Source organism: Cibotium barometz, chromosome 24, assembly GCF_041138505.1.
Source record: "Cibotium barometz isolate CiBa-2024 chromosome 24, ASM4113850v1, whole genome shotgun sequence".
NCBI classification, from domain to species: domain Eukaryota; kingdom Viridiplantae; phylum Streptophyta; class Polypodiopsida; order Cyatheales; family Cibotiaceae; genus Cibotium; species Cibotium barometz.
In genome coordinates, this window is record NC_141069.1 from 35,611,964 (window position 1) to 35,639,001 (window position 27,038).

General features: G+C 35.7%; 1 protein-coding gene across 2 annotated transcripts in view; it reads right to left on the reverse strand.

Annotated features, from left to right (window-relative positions):
- Window positions 1-23,710: 23,710 nt before the first annotated feature.
- LOC147625229 (putative protein phosphatase 2C 46) overlaps window positions 23,711-27,038 on the reverse strand; it is a 7,836-nt gene continuing 4,508 nt past the window's right edge. Inside the window, exons 2-6 of one of the 2 annotated variants that reach the window (XM_086818497.1) lie at window positions 25,418-25,785; window positions 24,836-25,072; window positions 24,489-24,744; window positions 24,350-24,367; window positions 23,711-24,257 (exon numbers count right to left, since the gene is read on the reverse strand). In XM_086818497.1, the coding sequence (XP_086674623.1) occupies window positions 24,193-24,257; window positions 24,350-24,367; window positions 24,489-24,744; window positions 24,836-25,072; window positions 25,418-25,785 (944 nt within the window). In that variant the 3' untranslated portion in view covers window positions 23,711-24,192. The remainder of the gene's footprint in view (window positions 24,258-24,349; window positions 24,368-24,488; window positions 24,745-24,835; window positions 25,073-25,417; window positions 25,786-27,038) is intronic. The other variant, XM_086818498.1, reaches the window with a different exon arrangement.

Below are 27,038 nucleotides of genomic sequence, written 5' to 3' on the forward strand. Positions count from 1 at the left end.
GCGCAGGCAGCGGCAGAAGCAACATCAGTCTCTCGCGTGGGGTAGGGATCCACACTCGGGGCCTCGCCCATGGATATCCGGATAAGAGACTAGCCCATTAGTTCTCCTCCGAAACCAAACCCAAAAAAACTTCCCTCACCCGGAAGACACGGGCGATTCCACCAGGAAAATCATCTAACGGGAGAATTGATCTATCGAGTCAAAGTCTTAACTAACCAAACTGATTCAACCGAACCCGAAAGTCACATGGTCAGATCAAGGAAGAGACTTGCACTTGGTCCATAGAATCATCGCTTTTTTCCTCCTTAGCGAGGCACAGTCGCTCGCTCGCTGATTCCCTCCCATAGAACAAGGGCCTTCCTAGGACTTATTCTAACTAACAAGACTTAATCGTAACTATTTGTATCGCAGGAATCCCCCGATCCAGCCTAACCCATGGGTTAGCCAACCGCCCAACCACTGTATTGGTGGGATTCCTTTATATAAATTTGGTTATGTTTTGCTTGGGTACTAAGGAAAAGAGTTCCCTAGCCCCCTAGTCAGCACTTCAAGCAAAATTCAAGGTAGTCATACCACTTACACACCCAATATGAAATTACCATTTTAACAGATTTGGCTGTCTTTAAAATAATCTTTTAATGAAATCATAGTATTACTGATCATAATCCTCCAAAATATTGAGTCCATTGTTTTATAAAATATATCATCCGGACTCTCCGTTGTTGCAGACCAGGTGGTCAACCAAGGAGATCCAATATCAAAATTCAGTTCACAAAAGTAATTCCTTTCAGTTCATCCGTATCTTCCTCGACGTACGCATGGGTGTCCTAGCAATCACGAGCCCGTGCATCACCTGGTCGGAACCCTCTAGGATCCTACTTAGGTGTCCCAGCACTTCACTCACGGACCGCTTCGTCGGTCCTCGCCCATCATACTGGAAGCGCACCGTTTTAACCATACCGAGGCTGGTTGTCAAGACCTCGGCAGGTTTTTCCACGAGCGACGTCTCTCGATGACTCCCCGCCAGCTGTTGCAATGAGTCTGTCCTTAGTTAAACACATACCAAATGCTTCCTCCAACATTCTGGCGTAAATTAATCCTTTAAAAGAAAACAGAGGTTCTATGCAAGTAGAATTCCCGGTTCCAGATTGGTTCCACAAAACCCTTCTCCCTTAATCCAGATTTTTTTAATGAGAATCAATGATCTCTTATCAGGGGAATCTACCCATCATTTGACCGAATTTCCAACTAGATTCTTGGTGATTTCGGTTATTAAGGGAAAACTATGCTAATTCAATGGTAGTCTATTCTTTATGTGTCAATAATTGGAATTGGTCATGAGGTTTTTGCTTGATTCAGATTCGAGAGATGGGCAAGTAGTTTACTCGCCGCCCCTCTCACAGTCGTGGTCTAACCAAAATTATTCGGTTGACTTTTCTAACTTTGATTCCTAAGGATTTTCTTCAGATAAAAATCTACTGAACTTCTAACCGTAAGGAAAATTCTAACTTTATGAATTTCATTCCTTCCTAACCATAATAGATTAAGAAATGGTTCTATATGAGAATATTGAATTTTTATGAAAATACTCTTCTTCCATTAATCTAATTTTGGTTAAATATCAATTTGGTGATTTATCCACATAAAATATCTAAGAATATTCTTTCTACCAATTTAATTGTCAACCCTAATTTTCTAGGTGGAATTATGGTGAAAGTTCCTCTTTTGTCACAAAAATTTAATTTAAACCTTTCTCTACTTAAAATACCATAAAAATTCTTCTTTTAATTAAATACAAAGATCTATTTTTTTGAATATGCTTAAAATACCTCTTTTTGCATTTAAATGATTGAATTCCAAATGTCATGGGAATTTCTCTTTTATCATTTAAAAATTTCTTATGCATAAAATAAATTTTTCTAGAATTCCTCTTTTTAAAATTTCTTATGCATAAAATAAATTTTTTTAGAATTTCTCTTTTTAAAATTAAATAAAAATCTCTATTATTTTAAATATGGCAAAAATTCCTCTTTTACTATTTAATTACTTGGATCTCAATAATCATGGAAATTCCTCTTTGCATAAAAATAAATTTACCAAAAATTCCTCTTTTCTTTTAATTAAATATTTATGCATAAATACTAAAATTTATTTCACATCATGAATATGATGAAAAACGTTCTTTTTGCATAGGATGTGCAATCCTAGAATATGGTAAGAAGTCCTCTTTTAGCATTATGCATAAAAATAAGATATGTATTATTTTTTAAAAATTTTACCATAGCTTCGCTAATATTACTGAAAATTTTTAATTTTCTTAAAAGAATAAAACATTGTAATGCAAATATGATAGAAAATCTATTCTTAAGCTTAAATCTAAACTATGAACTAAAATCATAATTTTAACCATAATCATAAACTTAATTATAATTATTCCACTTGATTAAGCTATTTCCATTTATAATCAATTAAAGTAGTTTTTAACTAATAATCTAAAAGAATTAACCATTATTTTATTAACATAAAAGCATAAAAATGCCATTTTCTTATTCTCTAGCTTAACAAGCTTAGAGTTTGGTTTTGAATTAAGAATTTATCAATGTGAAGCATTCCCTTGCTAAAGAATTAGCCATAGGAATGACTATTCTTTTTGAGAGAGAGATATACATAAGAAAGCATTCTAAATAAGCATAAAGATTAACTTTTTCTTGATTACACACTAAAATTCTTAGGGAAAGCTTGATTGGAATTTAAAACAATCAATTAGAAAACTTCTCAAGCTTGAGAAGGGTTGAGAAGAGAAGTCATTTGGGAAAACTAACAAAAAAACCATAAAATTCATTCTTACCTCATAAATTAGCTTGCTTCTTTTTCTAGAAGTGAAGCCCCCAACCAATCAATTGGTTTAGCAAGTAAAGAAGAGAGCTCCAAGAGTTGTTGAAGAGAGAGAGAGAAGCTCCAAGCTCCCCAAAAGTAGAGGAATTTTAAGGGATAATAGAAAATATGATTATTTTAATGTAATACTGGCATGGTATAGCTCATAGATGAGAATACAAAAGAATGAGGGTCTATTTATAGGTGAGGGAGGCCACTTATTGAGTCCAACTGGGTTCTAGAATTTTCCAGCTTCAATTTGACTAAATTTGGACAAGATTTAGACCAGTTTGGCTCCCCTTTTGATCCAGTTTGACTAAATTTGGAAAAGATTTAGACCAGTTTGGCTCCCCTTTTGATCCAGTTTGATCCAGAAGAGAGGAGAGATAAAAATATCCTTTTTTTTTAATTAAAAACCCTCCCACACATGTGAAGGAGGCGCCTACCTCAAAGGTCCCCCTCTTATATCTTTTAATTTTTTACTAATAAACCTTGTACTCAGTCAACTCTTCATCTTATATGAGCATTTACTCATTTTGGGTATTTTTTTTATTCATTGGATTCATCTCATGCCAACACTTGGATTAATCCTATTGGCCCATAGGAACCTTAACTGGACCCTAATCCAAAATTTTTTGAAAATCTAGATCCTTAGGCTAAGGTCCCTTATATCATTTTTAATTAATTCCTAATGCACATTAGAAAATTTATTTCTAACTTCTATTTCAGGGAAATATATTTTAGATATTAGGAGAATTTTTATATCTAAAAATATCTCAATATTGAATTATCTCTCTCTAGAATTTTTCTTCTCTCTAGGCAAAAACAATGAAAAATAATATTTTCCTACATTCTAAAATAGGGAAGGATTACAGGGGATTGAGGTAAAACCTTTTTCATTATTTAGGCTGAGGAGGAATCTTACATCCTCTCCCACTTGAAAAATGTGAAATGTCCTCATCTCGCAAGGTGGGGGTAATCTTTTACCATCTCTTCTTCTTTCTCCCAGGTGGCGTCTTCTAGAGGGAAGAACTTCCACTTGACTAGGAATCTGCTCCTAAGAACCTTCTCCAGAACGTCAAGGATTTCTTCAGGTTGGAGTACCATCTGGCCTTCAGTCGGAGAAATCAATTGTTACGTGACTCGGGCCGGGTACATATTTCTTAAGTAAACTAACATGGAATACATTATGTACCTTGAGATGGGGAGGCAGAAGAAGTTTATAAGCTAGATCGCCTACTTTCTTTATAACAGCATCATAAGGTCCACACTATCTAGGAGAGAGCTTCTTGTACGTCCCTAAAGATAAGGAACTTCTCTTTGGTCGTACTCGAATGAAGACCATATCTGATTCTTCAAACTCTCTCTCTGATCTCTTTTTATCTGCATATTGCTTTTGCCTATCTTGGGCTGCCTTAATCTTTACGGATTGATTGCATTTGTTGGTCCATGTCATCAACCATTTGTCTAAATATCTCGACTCCAATCAATGGGTCAGACCAAGTCAATGGTGTAAGGCAATCTTGTCCATACAGAGCTTTGAAAGGGCTCATCCCAATGCTTCGATGATAAGAAGCATTGTAAGCAAATTCAACCAGATGATGCAAATGGCTTAACCACTTTAAAGCTCTGTATGGACAAGATTTGGACCAGATTTGGACCAGTTTGGCTCCCCTTTTGATCCAGTTTGATCCAGTAGAGAGGAAAGATTAAAAAATCACATTTTTTTGAATTAAAAACCCTCCCACACATGTGAAGTAGGCGCCTATTTCAAAGGTCCCCATCTCCTTACCAAGGTGTCAGAAATTCATCCATTCTCCAAAATATCTCATTTTTTTAGTAATATCTCTTAATGTTTTACTAATAAACCTTGTACTCAATCAACTCTTCATCTTATGTGAGCATTTACTCATTTTTAGGTATTTTATTTTATTCATTGGATTTATCTCATCCCAACACTTGGATTAATTTTATTGGCCCATAGAAACCTTAATTGGACCATAATCCAAAAAATTTTGAAAATCTAGACCCTTAGGCTAAGGTCCCTTATATCATTTTTAATTGATTCCTAATGCACATTAGAAAATTTATTTTTAACTTCTGTTTCAGGAAAATATATTTTAGATATAGGAGAATTTTCATATCTAAAAATATCTCAATATTGAATTACCTCTCTCTAGAATTATTCTTCTCTCTAGGCAAAAACAAGGAAAAACAATATTTTCTTGCATTCTGAAATAGGGAATGAATACAGGGGATTGAGGTAAAAGCTTTTTCATTATTCAGGCTGAGGAGGATTCTTACATCCTCTCCCACTTGAAATGGGAGATGTCCTCATCTCGCAAAGTGGGGGTAATCTTTTATCATCTCTTCTTTTTTCTCCCAGGTGGCGTCTTCTAGAGGAAAGAACTTCCACTTGACTAAAATCTCTCTGAGGACTCTGCTCTTGAGAACCTTCTCCAGAACGTCAAGGATTTCTTTAGGCTAGAGTACCATCTAGGCTTGAGTTGGAGAAATTAATTGTTCATCATCAAGCACGTGACTCGGGGGTACATATTTCTTAAGCAAACTGACATGGAATACATTATGTGCCTTGAGATGGGGAGGCAGAAGAAGTTTATAAGCTAGATCTAGACCCTTAGGCTAAGATCCCTTATATCATTTTTAATTGATTCCTAATGCACATTGGAAAATTTATTTTTAACTTCTGTTTTAGGGAAATATATTTTAGATATTAGGAGAATTTTCATATCTAAAAATATCTCAATATTGAATTACCTCTCTCTAGAATTTTTCTTCTCTTTAGGCAAAAACAAGGAAAAATAATATTTTCTTGCATTTTGAAATAGGGAATGAATACAGGGGATTGAGGTAAAAGCTTTTTAATTATTCAAGCTAAGGAGGAATCTTACATCCTCTCCCACTTGAAAAATGCGAGATGTCCTCATCTCGCAAAGTGGAGGTAATCTTTTACCATCTCTTCTTCTTTCTCCCAGGTGACGTCTTCTTGAGGAAAGAACTTCCACTTGACTAAAATCTCTCTGAGGACTCTACTCCCTGAGAACCAACTCCAAAATGTCAAGGATTTCTTCATGCTGGAGTACCATCTGGCCTTGAGTCGAAGAAATCAATTGTTCATCATCAAGCACGTGACTCGGGTCGGGTACATATTTCTTAAGCAAACTGACATGGATTACATTATGTACCTTGAGATGGGGAGGCAGAAGAAGTTTAAAAGCTAGATAGCCTTTTTTCTTTATAACAGAATATGGTCCACAGTATCTGGGAGAGAGCTTCTTGTACTTCCCTCGAGATAAGGAACTTCTTTTTGGTCGTACGCGAATGAAGACCATATCTGATTCTTCAAACTCTCTCTGATCTCTTTTTATCTGCATACTGCTTTTGCCTATCTTGGGCTGCCTTAATATCTTTACTGGTCCATGTCATGAAGCTCTGGATATCTCGACTCTGATCAATGGGTCGAGCCAAGTCAATGGTGTAAGGTAATCTTGTCCATACAGAGCTTTGAAAGGGCTCATCCCAATGCTTTGATGATAAGAAGCATTGTAAGCAAATTCAACTAGATGCAAATGGCTTAACCACTTCTTGCATTCCCTGCCCGCCGCCGCAGCAGCATAATCGAAGGATATCTTTTATTACCTGATTCACTCTTTCAGTTTGACTATTCTTTTTTGAATATGCTTAAAATCCCTCTTTAGGCATTTAAATGATTGAATTCCAAATGTCATGGGAATTCCTCCTTTATCATTTAAAAATTTCTTATGCAAAAAATAAACTTATCTAGAATTCCTCTTTTTTAAATTAAATAAAAAATATCTATTATTTTAAATATACCAAAAATTCCTCTTTTACTATTTAATTACTTGGATCTCAATTATCATGGGAATTCCTCTTTTCGCATAAAAATAAATTTACCAAGAATTTCTCTTTTCTTTTAATTAAATATTTATGCATAAATACTAAAATTATTTCACATAAATATGATAAAAATCATTCTTTTTGCATAGGATGTCCAATCCTTGAATATGGTATGAAGTCCTCTTTTAGCATTATGCATAAAAATAAGATATGTATTATTTTCTAAAAATTTTGCCATAGCTTCGTTGTTGCTATTACTGATAATTTTTAATTTTCTTAAAATAATAAAACATTGTAATGCAAATATGATAGAAAATCTATTCTTAAGCTTAAATCTAAACTATGAATTTAAATCATAACTTTTACCATAATCATAAACTTAATTATGATTATTCCACTAGATTAAGCTATCTCCATTTTTCTTCTTTTTCCAAATTGATAGGATTATCTCTTTCTCATTTAGAATCAATTAAAGTAGTTTTTAACTAATAATCTAAAAGAATTAATCATTATTTTGTTAACATAAAAGCATAAAAATACCATTTTCTTATTGTCTAGCTTAACAAGCTTAGAGTTTGGTTTTGAATTAAAAATTTATCAATGAGAAGCATTCCTTTGCAAAATAACTAGCCATAGGAATGACTATTCTTTTTGCGAGAGATATATACATAAGAAAGCATTCTAAATAAGCATAAAGATTAACTTTTTCTTGATTACACATTAAAATTCTTAGGGATAGCTTGATTTGAATTTAAAACAATCAATTAGAAAACTTCTCAAGCTTGAGAGGGGTTGAGAAGAGAAGTCATTTGGAAAAATTAACAAAAAAAACCATAAAATTCATTCTTACCTCATGGATTAGCTTGCTTCTTTTTCTAGAAGTGAAGCCCCCAACCAATCAATTGGTTTAGCAAGTGAAGAAGAGAGCTCCAAGAGTTGTTGAAGAGAGAGAGAAGCTCCAAGCTCCCCAAAAGTAGAGGAATTCTAAGGGATAATAGAAAATATGATTATTTTAATGTAATACTGGCATGGTATAGCTCATAGATGAGAACACAAAAGAATGAGGATCTATTTATAGGTGAGGGAGGCCACTAACTAAGTCCAACTAGGTTCTAGAATTTTTCAGCTTTAGTTTTGACTGAATTTGGACAAGATTTGGACCAGTTTTGCTCCCCTTTTGATCCAGAAGAGAGAAGAGAAAAAAATATCACATTTTTTTGAATTAAAAACCCTCCCACACATGTGAAGGAGGCGCCTACCTCAAAGGTCCCCCTCTCCTTACCAAGGTGTCAAAAATTCATCATTTCTCCAAAATATCTCATTTTTTTAGTAATATCTCTTAATGTTTTACTAATAAACCTTGTACTCAATCAACTCTTTATCTTATGTGAGCATTTGCTCATTTTTGGTATTTTCCTTTATTCATTGGATTTATCTGATCCCAACACCTGGATTAATACTATTGGCCCATAGGAACCTGGATTAATACTATTGGCCCATAGGAACCTTAATTGGACCATAATCCAGAAATCTCTGAAAATCTAGACCCTTAGGCTAAGGTCCCTTATATCATTTTTAATTAATTCCTAATGCACATTGGAAAATTTATTTTTAACTTCTGTTTCAGGAAAATATATTTTAGATATTAGGAGAATTTTCATATCTAAAAATATCTCAATATTGCATTACCTCTCTCTAGAATTTTTCTTCTCTCTAGGCAAAAACAAGGAAAAACAATATTTTCTTGCATTCCGAAATAGGGAATGAATATAGGGGATTGAGGTAAAAGCTTTTTCATTATTCAGGCTGAGGAGGAATCTTAATCCTCTCCCACTTGAAAAATGCGAGATGTCCTCATCTCGCAAAGTGGGGGTAATAGCATCTCTTCTTCTTTCTCCCAGGTGGCCTCTTCTAGATGGAAGAACTTCCACTTGATTAAAATCTCTCTGAGGACTCTGCTCTTGAGAACCTTCTCCAGAATGTCAAGGATTTCTTCAGGTTGAAGTACCATCTGGCCCCTTGGGTCAGAGAAATCAATTGTTCATCATCAAGTACGTGACTTGGGCCGGGTACATATTTCTTAAGCAAACTGACATGGAATACATTATGTATCTTGAGATGGGGAGGCAGAAAAAGTTTATAAGCTAGATCTCCTACTTTCTTTATAATAACATATGGTCCACAATATCTGAGAGAGAGCTTCTTGTACTTCCCTAAAGATAAGGAACTTCTTTTTGATCGTACTCGAATGAAGACCATATCTGATTCTTCAAACTCTCTCTCTCTGATCTCTTTTTATCTACATACTGCTTTTGTCTATCTTGGGCTGCCTTAATATCTTTACTACAGATTGATTGCATTTGCTGGTCTATGTCATCAAGCATTTGTCTAGATATCTCGACTCTGATCAATGGGTCGAACCAAGTCAATGGTGTAAGGCAATCTTGTCCATACATAGCTTTTAAAGGGCTCATCCCAATGCTTCGATGATAAGAAGCATTGTAAGCAAATTCAACCAGATGCAAATGGCTTAACCACTTCTTGGGTTCCCTGCCCGCAGCATGACCGAAGGATATCTTCTATTACCTGATTCACTCTTTCAGTCTGACTATTCTTTTTTGAATATGCTTAATAAAATCCCTCTTTATGCATTTAAATGATTGAATTCCAAATGTCATGGGAATTGCTCTTTTATCATTAAAAAATTTCTTATGCATAAAGTAAATTTATCTAAAATTTCTCTTTTTTAAATTAAATAAAAATATCTATTATTTTAAATATACCAAAAATTCCTCTTTTAATATTTAATTACTTGGATCTCAATTATCATGGAAATTCCTCTTTTCACATAAAAATAAATTTACCAAAAATTCCTCTTTTCTTTCAATTAAATATTTATGCGTAAATACTAAAATTTATTTCACATGATGAAAATCGTTCTTTTTGCATAGCATGTCCAATCCTAGAATATGGTAAGAAGTCCTCTTTTAGCATTATGCATAAAAATAAGATATGTATTATTTTCTAAAAATTTTACCATAGCTTCACTGCTATTACTAATAATTTTCAATTTTCTTAAAAGAATAAGACATTGTAATGCAAATATGATAGAAAATCTATTCCTAAACTTCAATCTAAACTATGAATTTAAATTATATTTTTAACCATAATCATAAACTTAATTATGATTATTCCACTAGATTAAGCTATTTCCATTTTTCTTCTTTTCCCAAATTGATAGGATTATCTCTTTCTCATTTAGAATCAATTAAAGTAGTTTTTAACTAATAATCTAAAAGAATTAAACATTATTTTGTTAACAGAAAAGCATAAAAATACCATTTTCTTATTCTCTAGCTTAACAAGCTTAGAGTTTGGTTTTGAATTTAGAATTTATCAATGAGAAGCATTTCTTTGCTAAAGAATTAGCCATAGGAATGACTATTCTTTTTGAGAGAGAGATATACATAAGAAAGCATTCTAAATAAACATAAAGATTAACTTTTTCTTGATTACACATTAAAATTCTTAGGGAAAGCTTGATTTGAATTTAAAACAATCAATTAGAAAACTTCTCAAGCTTGAGAGGGGTTGAGAAGAGAAGTCATTTGGGAAAATTAACAAAAAAAACCATAAAATTCATTCTTACCTCGTGGATTAGCTTGCTTCTTTTTCTAGAAGTGAAGCCCCCAACCAAGCAATTGGTTTAGCAAGTGAAGAAGAGAGCTCCAAGAGTTGTTGAAGAGAGAGAGAGAAGTTCCAAGCTTCCCAAAAGTAGAGGAATTTTAAGGGATAATAGAAAATATGATTATTTTAATGTAATACTCGCATGGTATAGCTCACAGGTGAGAATTCAAAAGAATGAGGGTCTTTTTATAGATGAGGGAGGCCAACTAATTGAGTCCATTTGGGTTGTAGAATTTTCCAGCTTCAGTTTGACTAAATTTTGACAAGATTTGGACCAGTTTGGCTCCCCTTTTGATCTAGTTTGATCCAAGAGAGAGGAGAGATGAAAATATCATTTTTTTTGAATTAAAAACCCTCCCACACATGTGAAGGAGGTGCCTACCTCAAAGGTCCCCCTCTCCTTACCAAGGTGTCAAAAATTCATCATTTCTCCAAAATATCTCATTTTTTTAGTAATATCTCTTAATGTTTTACTAATAAACCTTGTACTCAATCAACTCTTCATCTTATGTGAGCATTTACTCATTTTTGGGTATTTTCTATTATTCATTGAATTTATCTCATCCCAACACTTGGATTAATCCTTTTGGCCCACAGGAACCTTAATTGGACCATAATCCAGAAATCTCTAAAAACCTAGAACCTTAGGCTAAGGTCCCTTATATCATTTTTAATTGATTCCTAATGCACATTGGAAAATTTATTTTTAACTTCTGTTTCAGGAAAATATATTTTAGATATTAGTAGAATTTTCATATCTAAAAATATCTCAATATTGAATCGCCCCTCTCTAGAATTTTTCTTCTCTCTAGGCAAAAACAAGGAAAAACAATATTTTCTTGCATTCTGAAATAGGGAATGAATACAGGGGATTGAGGTAAAAGCTTTTTTATTATTCAGGTTGAGGAGAGAGATATACATAAGAAAGAGGGGTTAAGCAGAGAAGTCATTTGGAAAAATTAACAAAAAAACCATAAAATTTATTCTTACCTCATGGATTAGCTTGCTTCTTTTTCCAGAAGTGAAGCCCCTAACCAATCAATTGGTTTAGCAAGTGAAGAAGAGAGCTCCAAGAGTTGTTGAAGAGAGAGAAAAGTTCCAAGCTCCCCAAAAGTAGAGGAATTTTAAGGGATAATAGAAAATATGATTATTTTAATGTAATACTGGCATGGTATAGCTCACAGACGAGAATACAAAAGAATGAGGGTCTATTTATAGGTGAGGAAGGCCACTAACTGAGTCCAACTGGGTTCTAGAATTTTCCAACTTCAGTTTCACTGAATTTGGACAAGATTTGGACCAGTTTGGCTCCCCTTTTGATCCAGTTTGATCCAGAAGAGAGGAAAGATAAAAATATCACATTTTTTTGAATTAAAAACCCTCCCACACATGTGAAGGAGGAGCCTACCTCAAAGGTCTCCCTCTCCTTACCAAGGTGTCAAAAATTCATCATTTCTCCAAAATATCTCATTTTTTTAGTAATATCTCTTAATGTTTTACTAATAAACCTTGTACTCAATCAACTCTTCATCTTATGTGAGCATTTACTCATTTTTGGGTATTTTCTTTTATTCATTGGATTTATCTCATCCCAACACTTGGATTAATTCTATTGACCCATAGGAACCTTAATTGGACCATAACCGAGAAATTTCTGAAAATCTAGACTTTTAGGCTAAGGTCCCTTATATCATTTTTAATTGATTCCTAATGCACATTGAAAAATTTATTCTTAATTTCTGTTTCAGGAAAATATATTTTAGATATTAGTAGAATTTTCATATCTAAAAATATCTCAATATTGAATTACCTCTCTCTAGAATTTTTCTTCTCTCTAGGCAAAAACAAGAAAAAATAATATTTTCTTGCATTCTGAAATACAGGGGATTGAGGTAAAAGCTTTTTCATTATTCAGGCTGAGAAGGAATCTTACATCCTCTCCCACTTGAAAAATGTGAGATGTCCTCATCTTGCAAAGTGGGGGTAATTATTTACCATCTCTTCTTCTTTCTCCCAGGTGGCGTCTTCTAGATGGAAGAACTTCCACTTGACTAAAATCTCTCATAGGACTCTGCTCTTAAGAACCTTCTCCAGAACGTCAAGGATTTCTTCAGGCCGAAGTACCATCTGGCCCCTTGAGTCGGAGAAATCAATTGTTCATCATCAAGCACGTGACTTGGGCCGCGTACATATTTCTTAAGCAAACTGACATGGAATACATTATGTACCTTGAGATGGGGAGGCAGAAGAAGTTTATAAGCTAGATCGCCTACTTTCTTTATAACAGCATATGGTCCATAGTATTTGGAAGAGAGCTTCTTGTCCTTCCCTAAAGATAAGGAACTTCTTTTTGGTCGTACTCGAATGAAGACCATATCTGATTCTTCAAACTCTCTCTCTCTGATCTCTTTTTATCTGCATACTGCTTTTGTCTATCGTGGGCTGCCTTAATATCTTTACGGATTGATTGCATTTGCTGGTCCATGTCATCAAGCATTTGTCTACATATCTCGACTCTGATCAATGGATCGAACCAAGTCAATGGTGTAAGGAAATCTTGTCCATACAGAGCTTAAAAAGGGCTCATCCCAATGCTTGGATGATAAGAAGCATTGTAAGCAAATTCAACCAAATGCAAATGGCTTAACCACTTCTTGGGTTCCCTGCCTGCAGCATGACCGAAGGATATCTTCTATTACCTGATTCACTCTTTCAGTATGACTATTCTTTTTTGAATATGCTTAAAATCCCTCTTTATGCATTTAAATGATTGAATTCCAAATGTCATGGGAATTCCTCTTTTATCATTTAAAAAATTCTTATGCATAAAATAAATTTATCTAGAATTTCTCTTTTTTAAATTAAATATCTATTATTTTAAATATGCCAAAAATTTCTCTTTTACTATTTAATTACTTGGATCTCAATTATCATGGGAATTCCTCTTTTTGCATAGAAATAAATTTATCAAAATTTTCTCTTTTCTTTTAATTAAATATTTATGCATAAATACTAAAATTTATTTCACATGAATATGATGAAAATCGTTCTTTTTGCATAGGATGTCCAATCCTAGAATATGGTAAGAAGTCCTCTTTTAGCATTATGCATAAAAATAACATATGGATTATTTTCTAAAAATTTGACCATAGCTTCGCTGCTATTACTAATAATTTTTAATTTTCTTAAAAGAATAAAAAATTGTTATGCAAATATGATAGAAAATCTATTCTTAAGCTTAAATCTAAACTATGAATTTAAATCATAATTTTAACCATAATCATAAACTTAATTATGATTATTCCACTAGATTAAGCTATCTCCATTTTTCTTCTTTTTCCAAATTGATAGGATTATCTCTTTCTCATTTAGAATCAATTAAAGTAGTTTTTAACTAATAATCTAAAAGAATTAACCATTATTTTGTTAACATAAAAGCATAAAAATACCATTTTCTTATTCTCTAGCTTAACAAGCTTAGAGTTTGGTTTTGAATTAAGAATTTATCAATGAGAAGCATTCCTTTGCTAAAGAATTAGCCATAGGAATGACTATTCTTTTTGAGAGAGAGATATACATAAGAAAGCATTCTAAATAAGCATAAAGATTAACTTTTTCTTCATTAAACATTAAAATTCTTAGGGAAAGCTTGATTTGAATTTAAAACAATCAATTAGAAAACTTCTCAAGCTTGTGAGAGGGGTTGAGAAGAGAAGTCATTTGGAAAAATTAACAAAAAAAAAACTATTAGATTCATTCTTACCTCATGGATTAGCTTGCTTCTTTTTCCAGAAGTGAAGTCCCTAACCAATCAATTGGTTTAGCAAGTGAAGAAGAGAGCTCCAAGAGTTGTTGAAGAGAGAGAAAAGTTCCAAGCTCCCCAAAAGTAGAGAAATTTTAAGGGATAATAGAAAATATCTCTTCTTCTTTCTCCCAGGTGGCGTCTTCTAGAGGGAAGAACTTCCACTTGACTAAAATCTCTCTAAGGACTCTGCTCCTGAGAACCTTCTCCAGAACATCAAGGATTTCTTCAGGCTGGAGTACCATCTGGCCTTGAGTCGGAGAAATCAATTATTCATCATCATCAAGCACGCGACTCGGGCTAGCCAAGTACATATTTCTTAAGCAAACTGGCATGTAATACATTATGTACCTTGAGATGGGGAGACAGAAGAAGTTTATAAGCTAGATCACTTACTTTCTTTATAACAGCATATGGTCCACAGTATCTGGGAGAGATCTTCTTGTACTTCCCTAAAGATAAGGAACTTCTTTTTGGTCATACTCGAATGAAGACCATATGTGATTCTTCAAACTCTCTCTCTGATCTCTTTTTATCTGCATACTGCTTTTGCCTATCTTGGGCTGCATTAATATCTTTACGGATTGATTGCATTTGCTGGTCCATGTCATCAAGCATTTTTCTGGATATCTCGACTCTGATCAATGGGTCGCGGACCAATTCAATGGTGTAAGGCAATCTTGTCCATGCAGAGCTTTGAAAGGGCTCATCCCAATGCTTTGATGATAAGAAGCATTGTATGCAAATGGCTTAACCACTTCTTTTTGGATTCCTTGCCCAAAGGATATCTTCTATTACCTGATTCATTCTTTCAGTCTGGCTATTCTTTTTTGAATATGCTTAAAATCCCTCTTTATGCATTTTAATACTGGCATGGTATAGCTCACATGTGAGAATTCAAAAGAATGAGGGTCTATTTATAGGTGAGGGAGGCCATAACTGAGTCCAACTGGGTTCTAGAATTTTCCAGCTTGACTAAATTTGGACAAGATTTAGACCAGTTTGGCTCCCCTTTTGATCCAGGAGAGAGGAGAGATAAAAATATCACATTTTTTTTGAATTAAAAGCCCTCCCACACATGTGAAGGAGGCGCCTACCTCAAAGGTCTCCCCCTCTCCTTACCAAGGTGTCAAAAATTCATCATTTCTCCAAAATATCTCATTTTTTTAGTAATATCTCTTAATGTTTTACTAATAAACCTTGTACTCAATCAACTCTTCATCTTATGTGAGCATTTACTCATTTTTTGGTATTTTCTTTTATTCATTGGATTTATCTCATCCCAACACTTGGATTAATCCTATTGGCCCATAGGAACCTTAATTGGACCATATTTCAAAAAAAATTGAAAACCTAGACCCTAAGGCTAAGGTCCCTTATATCATTTTTAATTGATTCCTAATGCACATTGGAAAGTTTATTTTTAACTTCTGTTTTAGGAAAATATATTTTAGATATTAGGAGAATTTTCATATCTAAAAATATCTCAATATTGAATTACCTCTCTCTAGGCAAAAACAAGGAAAAACAATATTTTCTTGCATTCTGAAATAGGGAATGAATATAGGAGATTGAGGTAAGAGGTTTTTACCACTTACTATTGACCTTTAGCATGAGATACATGGGTATCTCAGTATGTAGACCAAAGATATAAAAAGGTAAGCTAGTTAAGCATTTTGCCACCATTTTCTGACAGTTTGAGAGCCTAAAAGTACATTCAAAGTAGCACATTAAAAAAAAAAAAGCGAACTCAAGGTGGATGTTGAAGGTAGAAAAAATAGAAACATTGACACCAAAGATGAAGAAGAGAAAAGGAACATAAGAGAGAATATAAAGCTAAGAGAAAGGCTGAAGAGCAAGCCAAGAAAGAGAAGAAGAAAGGAAAAGGAAAAATAGGTAGAGTGGAAAATGGGTTTATTTTATTTAGCATATCACAAAAGTGCATACTATTATAATATCAAGATAGAGTGAAGGGTTTGACTTGGGAGACTAGCATATCACTGAAAATGTAAGTGGCATCTTCCAAAAGTAGTTTCTTACACTAAAGCAACCCATATAGCTCTAACACATCATTGAGAATGTAAGTGACATCTCCCACAAGTAGTTTCTTACATTGAAGCAACCCATATAGCTCTATTCTGTCAATTCAAAATTGAGATAACAACCAATGGGTAGAAGTGATATTGCATTGTAATAAGATAGCTCTGAAGGCACCAGCCAAAAACCTAGCCAAATATGTTCCAGAGAATATTCATAAAAGGCATGTTAAAAAATTATACATAAGAGAGTGCATAAGAGAGTCTACAGAAGTATTGGGTAAGAAAGGAAAGAGACTACATAGAAGTTGGCTAGGAAGGCAAAGGCTCACTAAAAAGAAAACACAATTTATAGGAAGCACAAAAAAAGCGCAAAGGCAAGTAGCTACTTCAAGAGAAAGTACATAGTTGATAGAGAAGTTAAATGAATTGTAATACACAAGGCACTATGAAGTTGTAATACATTATTGTTCATTGCATTTTTCCATAGAGATTACAGATATAAAGATGGAAGATGAGGTAGAAATTTTCTATTAATCCGTGGGATCCACCCTTACCTGAAGTGCCTCTAGACCTCATGAAGGTGGTTGGCAGACTCCGACATTGCTGCTAGTCTAGCTACATGGCCAACTCTCTAATGCCACCTCCTGCACCTGCTAGTACCTAGCCATGTACCCACTACCTTCTACCTTACCTTGTAATCATCAATCCATTAAGATCTTAAATTTAACATGGGCAAGACCTTAAGGCATGCAGCTGGTGGAGGAAGAAGGGGAAGAAAAGGAAGATGAAGAAGAAGAAAAGGACAAAGGAGATAACAAGAGAGATTAGAAATGGATTTTCAAGGAGTACAAGCCAGGGGAGCTAGTGCTCTAGATCAAGAATAGGAGGGCTTCAAGGATCCATCCAAGGTCTGAAGAGGACTTTGAAGACCCCAAAGAAGGAGCACAAGTCAGGGGAGCTAATGGTTCTATAGGATGACTCTAATAAGGATCTAGGAACTAGGAAAGAGAACAAAAAAAAAAGGGATAAGAAAAGCTTGATGCAGAGAAATCAAGAGAAAATAAGGTAGGAGTGAAAACCAAGGGGGAGCCATTGGATCTCAAAGATAGGGAGAGGATCCCTGAGGATCTCAAAGATAGGGAGAGGATCCCTGAGGATCTCAAAGATAGGGAGAGGATTCCAAGGATGAAAAATAAAAATGAAGATAAATCCCAAAGTGCAAAGGATCCCAAATCCAAGTACACTCGAAAAACATTTTTTCTACAATCAATACCTAAAAAAAGTCTGTGAAAATGATAGGACAATGAGACACATCACGCAGGGGAAATCAATTGGCTACTACTCTCCAAGGTTTAGGAGGCATGCTCGATCTACAACTGCTGAACTAGATATATGGGAGTTAATGCTAGTCTGGCACCCACCAATGGAGAGAGCACCTATTGGGGAAATCTGGCTAGTGGTATAACGACCACCCACGTTTGTGCTAGATGAGGTTGTATGGAAAAAATAAGAAACACAGATAATTGTAGACAATTATAGACCTCACTTAGCTTTAGAAGGAAGTACAATTAGGATAACCTAGACATTTATTATATGAATAACAAGATAGATTTACCTAAGCTAGCCAATGGCTATCCTCATAGCATGGGACATGAAGGCATCCTTTTTGAAGTAATTGTAAACTTTTAATCTACTCAATGAAGACCTTCCATTTGAGCCATCAAGCACTCCATTTGGATATGTGTAGATCGGTCATTTAACTCCTATGGTTGAATTTTTTTCACACAATCAACTCTAGTCAACAAAATATTGACTTTGTGAAATCTAAAATTTGGGATCTTAATCTACTCATTCAAATGTTCACATGGATATAAAGAACACCCCAATCAAAGTTTGGGTAGTGTACCAAAAAGTGGGCTCTCAGACACAAAGCCCAAAACGAAGCGATATAACACATGTCTAAAGTGTGATCCAAGGTGGTACAAATGTTCCTCTCAACATTGTGGATGTAAAGAGCTATAACACATTGAATTTTGACTCCGTTTGAGTTACTTATGCTCAAATTGGTGTTTTGCAAAGCTACCAATGGACATGGGTAATAGGGAAAGGCAAGGAAAAGTGTCTCAAGTCCCAAGGCAAATGGAGGATGGTGCCAATACAAGTGGCAATGTTGTGGGGGTTACTCAAGTGACCAATAAGGATGACAATGTGTAAAAGTGAAGTGCCAAACAAAGAGCCAATTATGTCTAATCCTACATTTGATCATTTGCCCTTGTCTCGGGTGATTTGCAAGTGGCTATGCAAGCTAGATGCAAAACATGATCGAGGGCCTATTTGATCGGTTTGATAGAGCATAAGAGTGCATTTCATAAGAAATCAAGGGTGGATTTTCTTTTTTTGGTTGAAGAGATCCACAACGCTTATTCTAAGATGCCTTCTTTCAAGAATGCATGGAAGAGGTGGTGAGATCAAGGAATCAACCATTGGGATAGAAGACCAACCAATTCATGTATGAATGTGGGTAACCCAAGGGAGCACTCGAAGGAGCATGATAAGTTCAAGGGGATGAAGGATAAGATTAATTCCACCAAGTTCAATGGCGGTGAGAGCATGTCCAATAAGAAATTCAAAAAATTGGAGAGGAAAAAGTTGGAGTTGTACTTTGAAATCAATCCAAGGAGTGAGAAGGCAAAATTTTACTTTGCTACTCTACATTTGGAGGGCTATGCTCATGCTTCGTGGGGCAAGAGTTGCAAAGAAAAAGATATAGAGTTACTTCTTGGGTGGCTTTCAAGGAGGAGCTGAGAGAAACCTTAACTTCCACACTTAAAAAGGTGCATGCGGGTCACTCTGAACACCTGTAACTCTAGCATATGGTGGCACATATCTATCCTGCCTAAGATCATATGTGAATGGGATGATTTGGAGTGTGAGGGACTAAACTCAAAAGTTTATCAAGCTCATGTTGCATGTGAAGGATTTTGGTGAGCACTTCAAGGTCGTCAAGTTTATCAAGGGGTTAAAGTTATTGAAAACTATAGCGGTGGATCAAAAGCTAAATATTTCATGGTGATAATGGAAGCATGATTAGGGATACGAGATCAACAAAATAAATAATGGGACAAAATGATAGTAAACAAAAACACGCTTTCATTGCTTTGTACTAGATAAACCTTTAAAGATATAGACAAAAGTTTCAAGCAGTTTACATCATGATTAGATCTGCAAGTTGCATATTCTTCTCCATAATCTTCTCCCACAAAATTAGTTCTTTGATTGTCTCAATCAAACTAGAGGCTCACAAGCTTTCCCCTTTATTTTTGGTGAAAGTATTTTACTAAATGACTCCTATAATTGCTAAAACAACCTTAGGAAATTTAGCACATGTTTGGGCATTATTTCTAACTCTCCCATGAACCAAACATGGGTAAAGATAAAAAAGGCTAAGATAACCTAAACTAGAATGCACTCTCACAATCAAAGGTAGGTACAAAGCTGGAGATACAATGGTTATGATGACCAAGGTGAGTTTGCCATACACAAAGGCAGCTATCTCACTAAGCTAGATGCCCATATAAAAGATGGTACATCAGATAAAAACTCTTGGTTTACAATGCCATAAAAAGAGTATCTAAGCTTAAATAAAAGATGTGAGAGTAGAATGGGCCAAATACATGACCATCAAAAGGCATAATCAAAGTCATCAAAGCAAAGGTTTGGCCTCATGGGTGGCCTTCGATGGAGAGTCTTCTTCTTTCTTCTCTTTGGTAAGATAGCATTTTTAGGCCTTTTTCTTTGCAAAACAAAACTCCTCTCAAGAAGTCCTTGTTTGCACAAAAAGTGCATTTGAAGGTCTTCTTGGTTTGGGGAGTGGCTTGCGAGGATGAGGCTTGCATCTTGACAACATAAACACCATCAACATGGTACTCACTCTTCTTTAGAATCCTCTTCTCATCTTCCAAGAGAGAAGCTTCAATGTCAATGAGGGAAGGAGTAGGAAGATTTAAAAGAGTTATGACAAGGGTTGAATATTAATCAAAATGTGACACTCTCTTAATCAACACAGCAATTTTATCATCTTCTATTTCCTTCTTGATTCCCATGAGTTGTGTTAAGAGACTTTTAAAATCATTAATGTGGGCAGGCGTAGTAGTTGTGGAGTCCTTTGAAGCCCAAAGAACTTCACTATGAGACTAATCTTGGAGTGTTTACATGTACAACCAAATAGTTTGTATAGGATTTCCCATGCATCTTGAGATGTATCACAAGTGTAAATGTGATGTAAAAAAGTGTCATCCAAGTGTTTCCCTATAACGTCTAGTGCCTTATCATTCTTTAAATCCCATTGTGCACTACTGTCTCTAGTTGTAAGTCTTTCCTCTTTCCCTTGAACAATGTTTCACAAGCCCTTTTTCATGAGATTAAACTTCACCTTGGTTTGCCAAGTGTGAAAGGTCTCCCCTCTAAACTTTTCTCTCACCTCACTACTCTAGGAGCCATAGCAGGGTCTTACCTATTGAAAGAGTAGGGGAAGTGTCTAATGCTTCACGAGTTTAGCTCAATTTACTTTATGAGTGAAGAATAAAACACAAGTATTAAACTAAATGATTATGACCACGTAAAGTAATCCCCACAAGAAATTTAATAACTTATATCTTATTTCATATCCCTTGTCCTATACAAATGAAGGTTTGATGCAAGATAAGGACTAAAACCCATTTTAATGCCTTTTTTATAATACCACTGTTTCTTTAGTTTCCACAATTTTCTAGAAGCTCTATTAATTCTTCTTATAGGCAACTTCTCTCTCTGAGAGGTGCTCGGTGGAGATTTGGAGGGTTGGTTGACTGAAGATAATGATGAGTTTTCACTCTCAAAAGACAGAATGTTAATGATTTCAGCAACACTATCGCTACTAGTGGACATTGCTTATAAGTCATGAAGAAAGCCAAGGTGAGTTTAGAATCAGTTGGACGGAATCGGTCAGAATCAGTTGGACGGAATCAGCAGGATGGAATTAACTAGATGAAATCAATTGGATGGAATTAGCTGGACTAAATCAGCAGGACATGTCAGAATCATTCGGAATTAGCAAGGCATGTCGGATTCAGCTGGGGCAGAATTAGCAAGGCATGTCAGATTCAGCTGGGGTAGTCAGAATTAACTGGGGCATTCGGAATCAGCTAGGGCACTCAAAATCACCAAGACATGTCAGAATCAGCTGGATAGTCGGAATTAACCTGGCAGGCGAAATCAGCAAGGCATGTTGGACATTCGAAATCAGTCAGGCATCGAAATCAGATTGTGCTATCCCAAAGGATGGTGTGGAAGCACAGCTAAAGAATAACGTTGAACAACAGATCAAAACAATAGTGGCGTTGTGAAGCGCCAGCGGTGCAAACAGGCCAAGTGCAGTAATTGCACTAGTTGAAGGCAACAAACCTGCTGCTATTTACTGAGTCAACAGGTGATAGCAGAAGCGGTGTCTGGCTCTGATACCATTTATTGAAAACTATGGTGGAGAAAAAGCTAAATATTTCATGGTGATAATGGAAGCATGATTAGGGATATGAGATTAACAAAATAAATAATGAGATAGAATGACAGTAATCAAAAACACGCTTTCATTGCTTTGTATTAGATGCACCTTTATATAAGCAAAAGTTTTAAGCGGTTTACATCATCGATTAGATCTACAGGTTGCATATTCTCCTCCATAATCTTCTCCATGAAATTAGCTCCTTGATTCTCTCAATGAAACTAGATGCTCACGAGCTTCCCCTTTTATGGTTGGTGAAAGTGCATTACTAAATGACTCCTATAATTGTTAAAACAACCCTAGGAAATTTAGCGCATGTTTGGGCATTATTTCTAACAGAAGCTTACATTGGGGCTAATGTGAAGGCTCAAAAGCCTACAAATCTCAAGCAAGCAATGGTATTGGCCGAGACCTATGAGGAAAAGTATACTAACTGAAGCTTCACAAGAGTACTTTTAGGGTTGATACATCCTCTCACCAATGGAAACCATCAAACGAATTTTCCCTAACTACTACCATTCCATGGTATTCTACAATGTATGGTAGAGGTGCAAGACCAAATTTCAAATTTGGTGGGGCTCCTCCAAAAGGACCAACCGGGGATGGAAAAGCTTCTAATAGAGTGAATAAAAGCAAGTTTGTAAGAATCACATAAATGAATTGAGAAGTAAGGGCTTGTATTATAAATGTGGAGAAAAATCAGAGCAAAGACCACCCAAAGTCATGCAAAGCAAGGAATATGTCACTCAATATGGTGCTATCCAAAGAGGTTGAGCACAAGGATGAAGATAATAAATTTGATTAGTGAATAGAGTTCTTGGGTGATGAATATCTTTAGATATTAAGGGTGAGTGGATCATATGAAGGACTATGATGATGGATTTCCTACACCCATGTGTGTTACAAAAGAAACAAGGCATGATGCAAAGTTGTGCATGATGCTATACAAGATGAAAGGGTACCAACACCTTGAGAATCAAGGCTATGGTCAATGGGAGGGTTTTTCATGTGCTTATGGATAGCGGTAGCACACATAGCTTTGTGAACAAGAGTTCACTGGGCAATCTAAGACTGCAATTCATAGTGTTGTCGAAGTTACACATTGTACAAGTAGCAAATGGATCAATGATGGATTACACAAGGGTGTGTAAACATGCAAAGGTCATGCTTTCTAATGAACACATGTTCACTAATTTTTGACCACTTTTTCAAGGTCGCCTAACCTCTAAGCCTAGGGTTGTATGATTACTTTATGTAAATTCCACTTGATTTACCTGATCCATTGTTAATCCTATTTTAGAAGAATTAGGTTTTTTTAAATCTCTTAATAAAATCTAGCTATATGACAATCTTAATACTCACAAAAGTATCTCAACTATGTAGTCAAAAACCTTGATTCCCCTTAATCTCACATTAATAATTTTTAGTTATAGTAAAAAAGATTAACATATATTAAGCAAGAGATTAACCTAATTTCAAAAATAAAAAGCAAAGGTGTGTTAGCTTTTAGGATTGGTTACGTTCCTAACTTTGAGTTCTCAAATTAACCTTTGAATCCTTTGTTAATTTCAAAATAAGCTTACTAATCACATTACTTTGAAACTCTGATTTCTCAATAATTAAGAGAAGATTTCACTTGGGTTTTTTTTAGGGTTTAGCAATGACCCAAACATCAATCTATAATCACCTCAAATGCAAAGGGAGCATACGTTCACAGGCCGGTTCTCCAATACTTAAAGACCTTGTCAAAGTTAGTTTTCTAGCTTACATTTTTAACAACAACGAGTTATAGAAATATTAAAGAAAACACAGAGAGAGAGGAACCAAAGGACCCCAAACATGCCCAAGCATTTAATAGGGTTCTACAAAAGACAAAGGAAATTTTAATGGAAAGAAAAAACAAACTTTTTTTTGCAAGCAAGGTTGATCAAATAAAAGCCTTCAAGTCATTGATAACACATGGACTAGAGGAGAAGTGACATGGAACATACTAGAGGAGAAGTGGTAACAGTCCATGCACACTGCTTTGCAATGTAAAGAAAGACACTAGTAGAGGATTGACATCACATCTATGTTACAAGATTAAGTTACATCTGCAATTGTAATTTCCATTGCTGTATCATTTTTCTGCTTAGCTAAACTCATATCTAAGGGTAAAATGGTGTGCTTATTGCACCCACAAAATCTTCCCTTAAAGTGGTGCTTATTGCACCCACAACTTTGCCATATTGCTAGGAAACATATGAGCAATAGTCTTTACCAAAAAAAATGGGAACAGTGATTACGTTAAAGTAGTGAAGCAAGAACTTATTTGTGCCTATACAGCACAACAGTTGCTTCCATGAATCACTTCAGAGGCACGGTAAACGAGACTAACTAGCCAAAGTCAGAGCATGTCCACGCTTGGGAAAGAACTGCCCACAAGAGTGTTCCTCACCTGAAAAACAAGATTACAGACATGGTTACAACATCTTCTCAGCTGGACTCCTGTATGCGTCACTGTTCAAGAAGTCCATCCTCTGGTCCAACCTTTCCTCTTGATTGGCCCTGTAATGTCCAATCAAAGTTATACCAATGGAAAGTTCAGGTTATTTCCCAACATGACAAAGCATGTAATTAGAGGAGGCCTGTAGAAGCACTAAACTAGCTTTCAAGGCACCGTAATTACCATTCACATCCAGCATCTGGAAAGCTTGCTCGCCGGTAGAGACGGAGTGACGATCCACACTACTGACGGGCGCGACCGCACCATTAGCTGTGCCTTTCCTCATGAGTTCTTGATCCAAAAACACGACGACAACCGTGATGTCGTCATGAAAGTGGCGCCTGACCCCCCTTTGGATCTTTTTCAAGTCCGCGTACCGCAGTTCTCGCTTCTTCGCCGACTCTTGCAATGCAGCTTTTACCAGCCTTCTTGCTATTCCCTGCAACCACAAACATCTTGGAAGGTCACATTTAAGGGCATGCGGCATCCCATGTCTAGTTTTTCATGCACATAGAAGATGTAGAACCTACCCGATGTGGATAACCGTTCACCATCTCAACAGCCTCATCGTTGCTCACATGTTCCCAAAAACCATCCGATGCAAATATCAGAAATCGATCATGGGGTTGAAGCTTGTGCACCAAAATAGTGGGCTCTGCTGTAATAACAGGCCGTGGAAGAGGTTCAGATAGACGAAACCGTGAGAAAAGAGGCTCTCTATTGAACTCTTGCTTCTTCAAGTAGACATCACCAATGGATCGTGAAACCTGCAGGCATCTATGTCCATCAGCTTAATTTTTCCTGCTCACTAACTGTAATGTCCAATATTTTCAATCAGGGTTGCTTTTTGACAGGCGTCATACTTGTTTTTGCCATTTGGGCATTTTGTCCGTTAAATACAGCCAATTATTTTGAGTGGCCGTCAAAAAAATAGGGTAAAATCTGAAAAAACGGGCACTATTTTTACTAAACCCATAATTTTGAAGGGTGATCAACCTGTCAAAAATCATCCTTGTTTTCAATGCACATGCACACGTGCGTCATGATCTCAAATACGCACCGAAACTTAAATCTTTGCAACATCAATGGAAGATGAAGGATTCAAAGGCAACCTGTATGATGCCTTTTACACGCCAAACGCCGTGCCGCAGCAAAACAATGCGTGAATCATCGGGATGAAGGGACTTTAGCTCCTGTCGAACAGCCTCAATTCCTACGTTGTGCTCGGACGTTAACTGCACAGGCGTAACCGCCCCAGTTGTTTTGTATACACTCCCCAAAACAGCCCTAGAATCCCCAAGATTAGCAATGTAAAGTGTCCCCTCACAAATGACTCCAACTAAACAACAGGATCCAACGGCCGCAAGTTGGGGCTTTGTAGGCCACGCCTCTGCAACTAGTGACTCAAATCCCATCTCCGTCGCATTAAAGGCCATCTGAATGACCTCTGCAGACATGCCTCCCGTCTCAGACACAAATCCTGTCAATATATAGAGTCTCTTTTTTAATACATCCACCTGTAACATTTTTGTTTTCACCCATAAATTTTATTTTCTTGAATTTTGAAAAATCCTGCAAAATTTAAGGCATTCTATTTCTATTTTAGCTCAAAAATCTGTAAAGTCTCAACAAAACCGGGTTCAAAATTTCGTGATTTGTTCAGAACAATGTGTTCTGGGAACACTGATGTCAACTGTGTTTAGATAGGAAAAGAGGGTATGGATTAGGAGGAGTAGAAGCAAAAGTAGGTAATCGTTTACAAATTTTTCAAGAGGTGCAACTTCTAGTCCCCATGTTGGTGGAAGTTAGAAGCATATGCAATAAGATCTTTGAAGATGAGCTGGTGCCAGGTTAAAGAAGATCATGCAAAGATAGTGCTAGAAACATTGAAAATGAGCTAGTGCCACGTAAAAGAAGATCATGCAAAGATAGTGCTAGAAACATTGTATGCAAACAAGAATCAAAGCAAAAGAAAAAATTCGAATCTTGTCATAGATAATCAGAACCAGATATCACTGCATTCTGCGCTTTCAAAACAAAAAAGTAGCAGTCCATAACAGATCATTTAGCAGCATAATTGCTGAGTTATTCCAGTAACTATCTGCCCTTAAACATGATAAAGAAGTGATTAATCCCTCACTCAGAACTAGATGTTGCCTTCCTTAAGACTGACTTTCCTAAAGATGGCTGACATTCCGAAAGAACTTTAAACAATTTTCATTACCCATATTACTATTAAACATGACTATCAAGCAGCATAATTGCTGATCTAGTATCCACCATTTACATGATTATTTAGTAGTATACTTGCTAAGCTATTCCATCAAGTACCCACCCTTAAACATGAAACCCATTTTTAAGGCCTGCCTTTGTGGCAATATGAGAAACATATGCACAACAGGAAGGGTCAGAACATATGCACAACAGGAAGACTGAAAACACTTAAAACCACATGAATCTTCATTAAAAGGGTATTCTATACATTGTAGATGATTGGGTTTCTCTTTCTCCTCTTCCCTAGGTGTACATATGAAGCCTCTCTCTCTCTCTCTCTCTCTCTCTCTCTCTCATTTGTTTTATTTTCACACTTGTTTCACTGAGCGAAAACTTTAGGCCAGTCTAATGAGAATCGTACTATCCAAAATCCAAAGAAAAGCCCCTTCTCTTATTTACTGTAATAATACATTTTTACAGCACTTAAATGGTACAAGTCAAACTCCTACTCTTCTCTCA